Raw genomic sequence first — 14,266 nt, 5'->3', positions numbered from 1 at the left:
ATCCCCCCGGTCCTGGTATCCCCCTGGTCTCGGTCCCGGTGTCCCCCCGGTCCCGGTGTCCCCCCGGTCCCACCTCATGTCGCCGCCGCCGCTCCCGACAATGAAGAGCCGCTCACAGACCCCGCAGCAACCCGCCCGCTCATTGGCTGCCGCTCTCCCTCATCCCACCCCTGGCGGGGGCTTCTCCAACAGCCATTGGTGGAGCGGCACATCAATCAGAGAGGGAAGCGGCCAATGGCGGCGCGCGCCGGGCGGCCGCTGGAGGGGGTGCGGAGCCCATGAATGGAGCGCGCGCCCCACCGTCATAAAGTGCCCGGCCAATTCCGTACAGCAGCAGAGTGGCGCAGCGGGAGCGTGCTGGGCCCATAACCCAGAGGTCGATGGATCGAAACCATCCTCTGCTAGCTTAACTTTTTCTTCCACTCTCCGACTCCACGCGAGGTTTGATTTACTTGTTATTTTTTTTTATTTGCTGCGTTGACTTCTTAATGCTCCCCTAGGGCTTGCCCGGGCTTGTCTCGCCTGCTGGCGAGCCGCTAGCAGCGTGGGGTTATCGGTGTCACGGGTGTCACCCCACCCGCGCTCCCGGGAGCTGCGGGTGCGCCACGGCCGGACCGTTGCGCGCGTCCCGCTGTGTGTGTCCCCAGCCTCTGCCCCTGTCCCCATCCGCGCGTGTTCCCCGAGCGCTGCCGGGTGTCCCCGGCAGCCGCGCAACCCCCGAGCGGCACCTCCGGGGTCACCCCCCCACTGCCGTGGGGCTGCCGTGACCCCTCCGCGGGGCACAACTTCCCACGGAGGTGCGGGGCCAGAGGTGTCCGAACCCCCCCCGAGTCCCCCAGGGCCGCGCGAACGCTCCGGAGCCGCCAGGGGACAGCGTGGGCTCCGCGGGTCGGGATGTCCCTGCACCCTAACGAGTTTCTCGGGTCTCAGCGCCCCACGCGTGACCGGGTCAGCAGCGGCATTTGGGTGGCGGCGACCGCCCAGAGCGGAGGGGACAGATCCCGTCCCACCCCCCCACCCCCCCCACGGGCGGGAACGTCCCCACCCCCACCCACCGGCGGGCGGCCCCATCCGCCGCCCATCCCGGCTGGAATGCCGCGGGGGGAGCGGGCAGGAAGGAGTTAAGCTCGGTGTGGATGATAACGGCCTTTTGTGTCACCAGTGGGGGGGGCGAGCAAGGGCTCAGCCCCGCCGCGGGGCGGGGGTGGTGGGGGGAAGCCACTCTCCGTCCGTGGGCGATGCTGGCGGTGCTGGCCCCGCTGCTGGCCCCGCTGCTGGCCCCGTTCCCGGCCGCGGGGGCGGCCCCGGCCCCGCTGACCCTCGCCGTGGTGCTGCCCCGCCGCAACCTCACCTACCCGTGGGCTTGGCCGCGCGTGGGTCCCGCCGTTCGCTTGGCCGCGGCCGCCGTGAATTCCCGGCGGGATTTGCTGCCCGGCTTCACCCTGGGCTGGGTGTTCGGCGACAGCGAGGATCGCCACGGGGTCTGCTCGGAAATGGCCGCGCCGCTGGTGGCCGTGGACCTGTGGCTCGCCCATCACCCCGCCGCCTTCCTGGGGCCGGGCTGCGTCTACTCGGCCGCTCCGGTGGCTCGGTTCACCGGGCACTGGCAGCTGCCGCTGGTCACGGCGGGGGCCGAGGCGCACGGCTTCGACGACAAGAGCGAGGAGTTCGGCTTGACCACCCGCGCCGGCCCCAGCCACCGCAAACTGGGCGAACTGGGAGTGCAGCTGCACCGGCGCTTCAACTGGACGCGGCGGGCGCTGCTGGTGTACTGGGACGAGCCGGCGGGAGACCGGCCCTACTACTTCGCCGCCGAGGGTCTGTACGTGCAGCTGCCCACCCTGCGCAACCTCACGGTCATGGACGTGGTGTTCCGCGACGACGGCAACTTCTCCTTCATCATCCAGGAGATCAAGGCGAAGGGGCGCAGTGAGTGCCGGGGAAGCGGGGACGGCGCCGGCGGGGCGGGGGGACGGGGACAGGGCGGTGCGCGGCCCCACACGGGAGGGCACAGCCCCACTGAGGAGTGCCCAGCCCCACAGGGGAGGGCACGGCCCCACTGAGGAGTGCCCAGCCCCACAGGGCAGTGCCCAGCACCACAAGGGAGGGCACGGCCCCACTGAGGAGTGCCCAGCCCCACACGGGTGTGCCCAGCCCCACTGGGGTGTGCCCAGCCCCACACAGGGTGGTGCTCAGCCACACAGGGCAGTGCCCAGCCCCACTGAGGAGTGCCCAGCCCCACACGGGAAGGCACAGCCCTTAGAGCAGTGCTCGGCCCCACTGAGGAGTGCCCAGCCCCACAGGGGAGGGCACGGCCCCACTGGGGTGTGCCCAGCCCCACACAGGAGGGCACAGCCCCACTGAGGAGTGCCCAGCCCCACACGGGAGTGCCCAGCCCCACACGGGTGTGCCCAGCCCCACACAGGAGTGCCCAGCCCCACACAGGAGGGCACAGCCCCACACAGGAGGGCACAGCCCTTAGAGGAGTGCCCAGCCCCACACCGGTGCCCGTGGGCGTGCCAGGCTTGGCATGCCTGTGCCCGGGTGTTCATGGCCATACATGGCTGTGCCCAACTTTACAGGGGTGTTCACAGCTGCCTACAGCTGTGCCCAGCTGTGCCCAGCTGTGCCCGGCCTCACGGGGGGTTTCACGGGTGTTTGTGGGTGGCAGACACAGCTGGGCACGGCTGCACGGGGGCGTTTACAGCTGTGCCCAGCTGTGCACGGCTTGTCGTGGCTGTACACGGCTGTGCTGGGGTTCTCACGGGGGGGTCTCACGGGTGTTCACAGCTGTGTGGGATTGTTCATGGCTGTGCACGGCTGTACACGGCTGTTTGTGGCTGTTCATGGTTGTACACAGCTGTTCATGGCTGTTCATGGCTGTTCATGTTTGTTCGTGGCTGTTCATGGTGGCACACAGTTGTTCATGTCTGTTCATGGTTGTACACAGCTGTTCATGGTTGTTCATGGCTGTTCATGGCTATCCGTGGTTGTTCATGGCTGCTCGTGGCTGTTTGTGGCTGTTCATGGTTGTACACAGCTGTTCATGGCTGTTAGTGGTTGCTCACAGCTGTGTGTGATTGTACACGGCTGTTCATGGTTGTACAAGGTTGTTCACGGTTGTTCATGGCTGTTCATGGCTGTTCATGGTTGTACATGCCTGTACACGGCTGCTCATGGTTGTACACGGCTGTTTGTGGCTGTTAGTGGCTGTTCATGGTTGTTTGTGGCTGTTCGTGGTTGTTTGTGGTTGTTCATGGTTGTACACTGCTGTTCATGTTTGTTCATGGCTATCCGTGGTTGTTCATGGCTGCTCGTGGCTGTTTGTGGCTGTTCATGGTTGTACACAGCTGTTCATGGCTGTTAGTGGTTGCTCACAGCTGTGTGTGATTGTACACGGCTGCTCATGGTTGTACACGGCTGTTTGTGGCTGTTAGTGGCTGTTCATGGTTGTTTGTGGCTGTTCGTGGCTGTTCATGGCTGTTCGTGGCTGTTCATGGTTGTTTGTGGCTGTTCGTGGTTGTACATGGTTGTTAATGCCTGTTCGTGGTTGCTCACAGCTGTGTGTGATTGTACACGGCTGTTCACGGTTGTTCATGGTTGTACATGCTGTACACAGCTGTTCATGGTTGTACACAGCTGTGTGTGATTGTACACGGTTGTTCATGCCTGTTCGTGGTTGTTCACGGTTGTACACAGTTGTTCACAGCTGTACACAGCTGTTCATGCCCGTACATGGTTGTTCATGGCTGTTCGTGGTTGTTCATGGTTGTTCATGACTGCACACAGCTGTTCATGTCTGTACATGGTTTTACACAGTTGTTCACGGTTGTTTGTGGTTGTTCACAGTTGTACATGGTAGCACACGGTTGTTCATGGCTGCTCATGGCTGTTCGTGCCTGTACACGGCTGTTCATGGCTGTTCATGCCTGTACACGGCTGTTCATGGCTGTTCATGGCTGTTCACAGCTCTACACGGCTGTTCATGGCTGTTCATGCCTGTACACGGCTGTTCATGGCTGTTCATGGCTGTTCGTGCCTATACACGGTTGTTCACACCTGTCCATGCTTTTTCATAGTTGTCCATGGCTGTTCATGATTTTTATGGTTGTTCATGGCTGCTCATGGTTTTTTTTATGATTTTTTAATGGTTTTTTTATGGTTTGTCACAGTTGTCCACGGTTGTCCATGTTTGTTCATGGTTGTCCATGGCTGTCCATGGCTGTCCATGGTTGCTCATGGGTTTTTTATGGTTTTTTTAATAGTTTTTTTAATGGTTCTTAACGGTTGTTCGTGGTTGTTCCTGGGGATTTTTATGGTTTTTCATGGCTGTTCATGGTTATTCATGGCTGTCCACAGCCACCCACAGCTGTCCCCCCCCGTACCCACCTGTCCCCCACCCCCCCCCACGCTACCCCTGCCCCACCCTGACCCTCGGGACCCCCTGGACCCCTCCCCACTCTGTGTCCCCCCTTTGTCACCTGTCCCGGTATCCCGGGCTGGCCCTGTCCTGTTCTGTGGCACTGCTCCAGCCCCAGGGGGGCACCGGGAGCCCTGGGTGGTACCGGGAGCCCCGGGGGGCACCGGGAGCCTGGAGGGCACCGGGAGCCCCGGGGGTGGTCGGTGGGGCCTCAGCGCCCCCGGGGCTGGGCAGGGCCGGAGGGGCCGTGGCGGGGCCCAGGAGGCCCCCCCGGGGTCACGGTGTCGCCGGGAATCCATCAGGGCCGCGGGGAGGAGGAAACGGAGTCGGGAAAACAGGAAACCGACACCGGCCTGGCGCCCGGGGCAGCGCCGGGCAGGGCACGGGGGGGCCGGCAGAGGGGTCGGGACCCCCGCCCCGGGGGCACCGAAACCGTTCCCGTGGCACGCAACGGCCGGGGGGACCCCCGGGATTGGGGCTGGGGTCTCGGGGCTGTGTCACACAATAACCGGGGACCCCCGGGATTGGGGCTGGGGTCTCGGGGCTGTGTCACACAATAACCGGGGACCCCCGGGATTGGGGCTGGGGTCTCCAGGGGGCTCGGGGCTGTGTCCCCCAGTAACCGGGGACCCCCGGGATTGGGGCTGGGGTCTCGGGGCTGTGTCACAGAATAACCGGGGACCCCCGGGATTGGGGCTGGGGTCTCGGGGCTGTGTCACACAATAACCGGGGACCCCCGGGATTGGGGCTGGGGTCTCCAGGGGGCTGTGTCACACAATAACCGGGGACCCCCGGGATTTGGGTCGGGGGTCTGGGGGCTGTCCCCCCTCCAAGCTCCATGTCCCCCAATAACCGGGGACCCCCGGGATTTGGGTCGGGGGTCTCGGGGCCGTGTCCCCCAATAACCGGGGACCCCCGGGACTGGGTCGGGGGTCTGGGGGCTGTGTCACCCAGTAACCAGGGACCCCCGGGATTGGGGCGGGGGTCTCGGGGCCGTGTCCCCCAGTAACCGGGGACCCCAGGGATTTGGGTCGGGGGTCTGGGGGCTGTCCCCCCTCCACGTCCGTGTGTCCGTCCCGCAGTCGTGTACGTGTGCTGCGCCCCGGACACGCTGCGGGAGCTGATGCTGCAGGCGGAGCGCGCGGGGCTGACGGGCGGCGACTTCGCCTTCTTCTACATCGACACCTTCGGGGCCAGCCTGCAGGGCCGCCGCTTCCCCGAGCCCCGCCGGCCCTGGCTCCGCGGGGACCCGCACGACGCCCGAGCCCGCCGCGCCTTCCAGGTGAGCGGCGTGGGCACGGGGGCAAGGCCAGGTGGGCACGGAGGGGCGGCCAGGGGTCGGAGGACTCAGCAAGGTGGGCACAGATGGCCCCGGGTGGGAAGGGACACGGCCAGGTGGGCAGGGACACAGCAAGGTGGGCATGGGGACATGGCCAGGTGGGCACAGAATGCTCCTGGTGGGCGGGGAAATGCCCAGGTGGGCACGGGGACACGGCCAGGTGGGCAGGGGGACACGGCCAGGTGGGCACGGGGGGGAGAGGCGCGGCCAGGTGGGCATGGGGGGGGCGGCCAGGGGGCGAGGGGGATGCAGCAAGGTGGGCACAGATGGCTCCTGGTGGGCGGGGAAATGCCCAGGTGGGCAGGGACACAGCAAGGTGGGCATGGGGACATGGCCAGGTGGGCACAGATGGCCAGGTGGGCACAGATGGCCCCGGGTGGGAAGGGACAGGGACACGCCCAGGTGGGCACGGCACGCCCGGGTGATGATGGTGACAGCGCTGTCCCCTGCCAGGCTGTCACCATCATCACCTACAAGGAGCCCGAGAACGCCGAGTACCGGCCCTTCCTGCAGCGCCTCAAGGAGGAGGCGAGGGAGCACTTCAACTTCTCCGTGCAGGACGGACTGGTGCGACACCGCGGGGACACCGCGGGGACACCGGGGGGGACACCGGGGGGACACCGGGGGGGACATCGGGAGGGGACACCGCGGGGACACCAGGGGGGACACCGGGGGAGGACACCGGGGGGACATCGGGACAGTGGAGGGGGCACTGGGGAGACACCGGGACTCCACGGGGACACCGGGGGGGACATCGGGATATCGGGGGGACATCGGGGGGACACGCTGCTCCCGTGTCCTGCTTGTCCCCTCCCGGTGGTCTCGGTGTACCCTCCCAATGTCCCACCGTGTCCCGATGTCCCGCCCAGTGTCCCTCCGGTGTCTCGGTGTCCATTCCCGGTGTCCCCCCCGGTGTCCCTCCTGATGTCCCCCCGGTGTCCCTCCCAGTGTCCCGATGTCCCTCCCCAGATGTTATTCCCCTCTCCCCAGATGTTGATTTCCCCCTCCCCAGATGTTATTTCCCCCTCCCCAGATGTTGATTCCCCCTCCCCAGATGTTGATTCCCTCCTCCCCAGATGTTGATTTCCCCCTCCCCAGATGAATTTCATCGCCGCCGCATTCCATGACGGGCTCCTGCTCTACGCCCAGGCGCTCCACGAGACGCTGGAGCGCGGCGGCTCCGTCAGCGACGCTCGGGCCGTCACCCGCCAGATGTGGAACCGAACCTTCTACGGTGAGAGCCGGCCCCGCCCGTGTCCCCACCCCCCTGTCACCTCCCGGCCCCCCCCTGTCACCTCCCGGTCCCCCCCTGTCCCCTCCCGTCCCACGCCCTGTCCCCTCCCGGCCTGTCCTCACCTCCTCTGTCCCCTCCCGGCCCCGCCCGTGTCCCCACCCCCCTGTCACCTCCCGGCCTGTCCCCACCCCCCTGTCCCCTCCCGTCCCCGCCCCTGTCCTTGTCCCCAGCCCCGTCCCCCTCCCAGCCCACTGCCAGTCCCCCCAGTCCCCACCCAGGTGACATTTTGAGGACTGAGCCCCCCCCAAGTCCCTCCCCCTCCCTCCCCAGGTGTCACCTGCCATCCCCACCCCCTCCCCCAGCCCCACAACCAGGTGAGATTTTGGGGACCTGAACCCCCCCTGAGGATCCCCCCAGCCCCTCCCCCTCCCTCCCCAGGTGTCACCTGCCATCCCCCACCCCCAGCCCCACACCCAGGTGAGACTTTGGGGATTGAAGCCCCCCTCGAGCCCCCCTCCCCAGCCCCAAACCCAGGTGAGATTTTGGGGACCTGAGCCCCCCCGGAGGGTCCCCCCAGCCCCTCTCCCTCCTTCCCCAGGTGTCACCTGCCATCCCCCACCCCACCCCCAGCCCCACACCCAGGTGAGTTTTTGGGGACCCGAGCCCCCCCAGAGGGTCCCCCCAGCCCCTCCCCCTCTGTCCCCAGGTGTCACCGGCTTCCTGAAGATCGACGAGCAGGGGGACCGGGAGAGCGACTACTCCCTGTGGGACATGGACCCCGAGCACGGGGACTTCCAGGTGAGCCCCGGGCTGAGTGGGGAGGGGGTCTGGGGTCTTCCCCCTCCCCCCTCACCCATCCCTTGCACCCCCTCCCCACCCCAAAGATCGTGGCCAACTACAACGGCACCACCAAGAAGATCCAGATGGTGCCGGGCAGAGCCATCCACTGGCCGGGCAACGCCGTCCCGCCCGATGTCCCCCCCTGCGGCTTCGAGGGCACCGACCCGCAGTGCCGCAAAGGTGAGGGGGGGGGGGGGGCAGAGCCCCGAGACCCCCGCCCGACCCCCTCCCCACCCCACCCCGGGCTCTGACCCCCCCTGGTGTCACCGGCAGCCTCGCTGTCCACGCTGGAGGTGCTGTCACTCGTGGTCAGCCTGATCCTCATGGCCATCACCGTCACCTCCTTCTTCATCTGCAGGTGAGGGGAGGGGGCTGGCACGGCGGGGAGGGGCGGGGGGCGCGGGCCGGGGTCTCACCGAGCCCTCCCTGGGGTGCAGGAAGCTGCAGCTGGAGAAGGAGCTGGCGGCCGAGCTGTGGAGGGTGCGCTGGGAGGATGTGCAGATGAGCAGCCTGGAGAAACACCTGAGGAGCGCCGGCAGCAAGCTCACCCTGTCCCTGGTGGGCACCGCGGGCACCGGGGGCACTGCGGGCACCGGGGGGACCGGGGGGAGCGGGAGCACCGGGGGCACCGGGGCTGGGGTCACCCCATGGCCCCCCGTGGGGATCACAGGTCGGGGTCACCCCCTGGCCCTGCTCAGGGATTGGGGGGACAGAGGTTGTTCCATGTGCTGTGCTGAGGGATTGGGAATTGAGGTCACCCCAAAGATCGGGGATTGGGGTCACCCCAAAGCTCAGGGACTGGGGATTGGGGTCACCCCAAAGATCGGGGACTGGGGATTTTGGGGAATTGGGGTCACCCCAAAGATCGGGGATTGGGGATTGGGGTCACCCCACAGCCCTGGGACCGGGGATTTTGGGGTCGGGGACTGGGGATTTTGGGGAATTGGGGTCACCCCACAGCTCGGGGACTGGGGAATTGTGAGGGACTTGGGGTCGACCCCAAAGCTCTGGGACTGGGAATTTTGGGGATTGGGGTCACCCCACAGCTCTGGGACTGGGAATTTTGGGGATTGGGGTCACCCCACAGCCCTGGGACCAGGGATTTTGGGGTCGGGGACCAGGGATTTTGGGGACTGGGATCACCCCACAGCCCCGGTACCGGGTGTTCTGGGTACCGGGCCCACCTCACAGCCCCGCTGGGGGTCCCGGGACGGGAGGGTCGGGGTCACCCCGGGCTCACCCCCACCCCCGGCACAGAGGGGCTCCAACTACGGCTCGCTGATGACGGCCGAGGGCCAGTTCCAGGTGTACGCCAAGACCGCCTATTACAAGGTAAAGGGGGGGCGGGGCAGCAGGTGAGACCCTCCCCCCGCCTTGTCACCACCCCGGTGTCCCCAGCGCGGTGTCGCCACCCCTCCGTGTCCCCGCAGGGTAACCTGGTGGCCGTGAAGCACCTGAACCGCAAACGCATCGAGCTGACGCGCAAGGTGCTGTTCGAGCTGAAACACGTACGTGGGTGACACCGGGGGTGACACCGGGGAGTGACACCGGGGGGTGGTCCCGGGCCAGGGGGGGGACACGGCGGGACCCCCGCCCACCCCCGCTGCCCCCGGCAGATGCGGGACGTGCAGAACGAGCACCTGACGCGGTTCATCGGCGCCTGCACCGACCCGCCCAACATCTGCATCCTGACCGAGTACTGCCCGCGAGGGAGCCTGCAGGTACGGCCGGGACCGGGACCGGGACCGGGACGGGGCTGCACCGGGACCGGGACGGGATGGGACCAGGATGGGACCGAGACCCTCCCGGGGCTGCTCTGGGACCGGGACGGGGCTGCACCGGGACCGGGACGGGGCTAGGACGGGACCGGAACCCTCCGGACGGCGGGACCGGGACGGGACTGGGACCGGGACAGGCTGGGACCGGACTCGGGAGCGGGACCGGGAGCCTCCCGGGGCTTCACCGGGACTGGGACAGGACTGGGATGGGACCAGGACAGGACCGAGACCCTCCCGGGGCTGCACCGGGATCCGGATGGGGCTGGGATGGGACCGGGATGGGAGCGGGACCCCCGGCCCGGGGCCACCCCTCACCCCCGTGTCCCCAGGACATCCTGGAGAACGAGAGCATCACCCTGGACTGGATGTTCCGCTACTCCCTCACCAACGACATCGTCAAGGTAGCGGTGACGTGTCCCCACCTTGGGGGGGTCCCCCACCCCACAGGGGTCCCCCATTTCACAGGAATCCCCCATCCCACAAGGTCCCCCATCCCATAGAAATCCCACAGATCTCCCGCATCCCATAGGGGTCCCTCATCCCATAGGGGTCCCCCATCCCATAGAAATCCCCCATTCCATAGGGACCCCCATCCCACAGGGACCCCCATCCCACAGGGACCCCCATCCCACAGGGGTCCCCCATGCCATAGGGATCCCCACCCCACAGGGATCCCCACCCCACAGGAATCCCCTATCCCACAGAAATCCCATATCCCACAGGGATCCCAAATCCCACAGGAATCCCATATCCCATAGAAATCCCCCTTTCCACAGGAATCCCCCACCCACCGGGGTCCCCCACCCTACAGGGGTCCCCCATCCCACAGGGGTCTCCCACCCCATTGGAATTCCCCATCCCACAGAGGTCCCCACCCCACAGATCTCCCCTATTCCACAGGAATCCCCCATTCCCCAGGAGTCCTCATCCCACAGGAACCCCCACCCCACAGGGGTCCTACATCCCATGGGAACCCCCACCCCACAGGGGTCCTACATCCATGGGAACCCCCACCCCACAGGGGTCCTACATCCCACGGGAACCCCCACCCCACAGGGGTCCTACATCCCACAGGAACCCCACCCCACAGGGGTCCTACATCCCACAGGAACCCCCACCCCACAGGGGTCCTACATCCCATGGGAACCCCCACCCCACATCCCTCCCACACCCCCCGGGGGTCTCCGGCCGTGCCCGAGCCCCCTCTGCCCCCTCTCAGGGGATGCAGTTCCTGCACAACGGCGTCATCGTGTCCCACGGCAACCTCAAGTCCTCCAACTGCGTGGTGGACTCGCGCTTCGTGCTCAAGATCACCGACTACGGCCTGGAGAGCTTCCGCGTGCCGCCCGACGGCGACGACACCCACGCGCTCTTCGCCAGTGAGACCCCTCCCCCGGCGTCCCCCGAATGTCCCCCGATTGTCCCCCGAGTGTCCCCCGGGCTGACCGGGTCCCCGGTGCCGCAGAGAAGCTGTGGACGGCGCCGGAGCTGCTGCGCATGGAGGAGCCGCCGGCGCGGGGCACGCAGAAGGGCGACGTCTACAGCTTCGGCATCATCCTGCAGGAGATCGCGCTGCGCTGCGGCGTCTTCTACGTGGAGGGCATGGAGCTCAGCCCCAAAGGTCAGCGGGGAGGCGGGGGGACGCGCAGGGGGCCTGCTGGGGGGGCGGTGGGGTCGGGAGGTGCTCCTGGGTGGTTGGGTCCATTGGTCCATTCTTGGATGTGGTCATGGGACCATTGGTGGGTTCTTGGAACCATTGGTGGGTCTTGGAACCATTGATGGGTTCTCGGATGAGCCATTGACGGGTTGGAACCATTGATGGGTTCTTGGAACCATTGATGGGTTCTCGGATGATCCATTGATGGGTTGGAACCACTGATGGGTTCTTGGATGAGCCATTGATCCATTCTTGGATGCGGCCATGGGACCATTGATGGGTTCTTGGAACCATTGATGGGTTCTTGGAACCATTGATGGGTTCTTGGATGATTCATTGATGGTTTGGAACCACTGATGGGTGCTTGGATGAGCCATTGATCCATTCTTGGATGTGGCCATGGGACCATTGGTGGGTTGGAACCATTGATGGGCTCTTGGAACCATTGATGGGTTCTTGGATGAGCCATTGATGGGTTGGAACCATTGATGGCTTCTTGGATGTGTTCATGGGTGGTCGGAACCATTGATGGGTTCTTGGTTGAGCCATTGATCCATTCTTGGATGTTTTGATGGGTGCTTGGAACCATTGATGGGTTCTTGGATGATCCATTGATGGTTTGGAACCATTGATGGGTGCTTGGATGATCCATTGATGGTTTGGAACCATTGATGGGTGCTTGGATGAGCCATTGATGGGTTGGAACCATTGATGGGTGCTTGGATGAGCCATTGATGGGTTGGAACCATTGATGGGTTCTTGGACGATCCATTGATCCATTCTTGGATGTGTTCATGGGTTCTTGGAACCATTGATGGGTCCTGGACCACGTGGTGTTGGACTTGCCTGGGACCTGCGGGTGGATTGTTGGACTCATCAATGGATGGTTGGACCTTCTGATGGGTTCTTGGACTGGCCAATGGGTTCCTGGACCCACAGATGGGTTCTTGGACCTTCTGATGGGTTCTGGGACCTTCTGATGAGTTACTGGACTGGCCAGTGGGTGTTTGGACCCCTGGCTGGGTTCTTGGACCCACAGATGGGTTCCTGGACCCACAGATGGGTTCTTGGACCCGTTGATGGGTTCTGGGACCTTCTGATGAGTTACTGGACTGGCCAGTGGGTGTTTGGACCCCTGGCTGGGTTCCCAGACCCCCGGTGAGCCCCGGGGGGTGACGGGTGCCCGTGCCCGCAGAGATCATCGAGCGGGTGAAGAGCGGGGAGCGGCCCAGCTTCCGTCCCTCGGCCAACGTCGGCTGCCACCTGGAGGAGCTGGGGCAGCTGATGCAGCACTGCTGGGCCGAGGACGTCCTGGAGCGCCCCGACTTCAACCAGATCAAGGTCCAGCTCCGCAAGTTCAACAGGTGCCACCATGGACCCCCACCCACAGGCCGGGGGGTGACCCCAAGGAAGGGTCCCCACATGAGGGGTGACATCCAGAGAGGGTCCCTGGGTGAGGGGTGACCCCAAGGAAGGGTCCCTGGGTGAGGGGTGACATCCAGAGAGGGTCCCTGAGCCCCTAGGTGGGAGGTGACACCCAAGAAGAGTCCCCAGGTGGGAGGTGACTCCCAAAAAGGGTCTGTGGGTGGGAGGTGACCCCCAGAAGAGTCTGTGGGTGGGAGGTGACCTCAAGAAGAGTCCCCAGGTGGGAGGTGACCCCCAAAGAGGGTCCCCAGGTGGGAGGTGACCCCCAAGGAGGGTCCCCAGGTGGGAGGTGACGCCCAAAAAGGTTGTGGGGGGTGACCTCAGAGAGTCCCAGGGGAGGTGACCCCCAAAAAGGGTCTGGGGGTGGGAGGTGACCTCAAGAAGAGTCCCCAGGTGGGAGGTGACCCCCAAGAAGAGTCCCCAGGTGGGAGGTGACCCCTGAAAAGGGTCTGGGGGGGGAGATGAGTCCCCAGGTGGGAGATGACCCCCAAGGAGGGTCCCCAGGTGGGAGATGACCCCAAAAAGGGTCTGGGGTGGGAGGTGACCCCAAGAAGAGTCCCAGGTGGAGTGACCCCAGAAGGGTGTGGGTGGAGGTGACCCCCAAGAAGAGTCCCAGGTGGGAGGTGACCTCAAGAAGAGTTCCCAGGTGGGAGGTGACCCCCAAGAAGAGTCCCCAGGTGGGAGGTGACCCCCAAGAAGAGTCCCCAGGTGGGAGGTGACCCCCAAGAAGAGTCCCCAGGTGGGCGGTGACCCCGTTCCCGCAGGGAGAGCAGCACCAACATCCTGGACAACCTCCTGTCGCGCATGGAGCAATACGCCAACAACCTGGAGGAGCTGGTGGAGGAGCGCACCCAGGCCTACCTGGAGGAGAAGCGCAAGGCCGAGGCTCTGCTCTACCAGATCCTGCCCCAGTGAGCTCCGGGAGGGTCCTGGGGGGGCACCGGGGGGGCCGTGCCCGCCCTGACCCCCCCGTGCTGTCCCCCAGCTCGGTGGCAGAGCAGCTCAAGAGGGGCGAGACGGTGCAGGCGGAGGCGTTTGACAGCGTCACCATCTACTTCAGTGACATCGTGGGGTTCACGGCGCTGTCGGCCCAGAGCACCCCCATGCAGGTGGTGACGCTGCTCAACGACCTCTACACCTGCTTCGACGCCATCATCGACAACTTCGACGTCTACAAGGTGAGGGGACACCTGGGGGACACCTCGGGGACACCTGGGGGGCGCCTTGGGGACACCTCGGGGCACCTGGGGACACCTGGGGGACACCTGGGGGACACCTCGGGGCACCTGGGGGACACCTCGGGGACACCTGGGGACACCTGGGGGGGCGCCTGGGGAGCGCCTTGGGGACACCTCGGGGCACCTGGGGACACCTGGGGGACACCTGGGGGACACCTGGAGGCACCTGGGGACACCTGGGGGGCACCTGGGGGGCGCCTTGGGGACACCTGGGGGACACCGGGGGGACACCTGGAGGGACACCTGGGGGACACCTGGAGGGACACCTGGGGGACACCTGGGGGACCTGGGGGACACCTGGGGGACACTGGGGGACACCTGGGGGACACCTGGGG

General features: G+C 65.7%; 1 protein-coding gene and 1 non-coding gene across 2 annotated transcripts; both read left to right on the top strand.

Annotated features, from left to right (window-relative positions):
• Window positions 1-332: 332 nt before the first annotated feature.
• Window positions 333-404, top strand: TRNAM-CAU (transfer RNA methionine (anticodon CAU)). The gene has a single exon. It is a non-coding gene; the product is annotated as a tRNA-Met (tRNA).
• Window positions 405-1,223: 819 nt separating this feature from the next.
• NPR1 (natriuretic peptide receptor 1) lies at window positions 1,224-13,979 on the top strand (the record flags this gene model as incomplete). The annotated part of the gene is made up of 17 exons (XM_050987666.1): window positions 1,224-1,929; window positions 5,503-5,702; window positions 6,213-6,326; window positions 6,858-6,993; window positions 7,700-7,791; window positions 7,878-8,013; window positions 8,107-8,191; window positions 8,271-8,391; window positions 9,091-9,165; window positions 9,264-9,341; window positions 9,450-9,554; window positions 9,941-10,012; window positions 10,831-10,990; window positions 11,077-11,232; window positions 12,464-12,632; window positions 13,458-13,604; window positions 13,679-13,979. Coding segments are annotated over exons 1-17 (2,838 nt in total), but the record flags the coding sequence as incomplete, so codon positions are not given.
• Window positions 13,980-14,266: the final 287 nt, after the last annotated feature.

This window comes from Serinus canaria, unplaced genomic scaffold (genome assembly GCF_022539315.1).
Source record: "Serinus canaria isolate serCan28SL12 unplaced genomic scaffold, serCan2020 HiC_scaffold_97, whole genome shotgun sequence".
NCBI classification, from domain to species: Eukaryota; Metazoa; Chordata; class Aves; order Passeriformes; family Fringillidae; genus Serinus; species Serinus canaria.
This window is presented reverse-complemented; position numbering and strand designations above follow the sequence as displayed.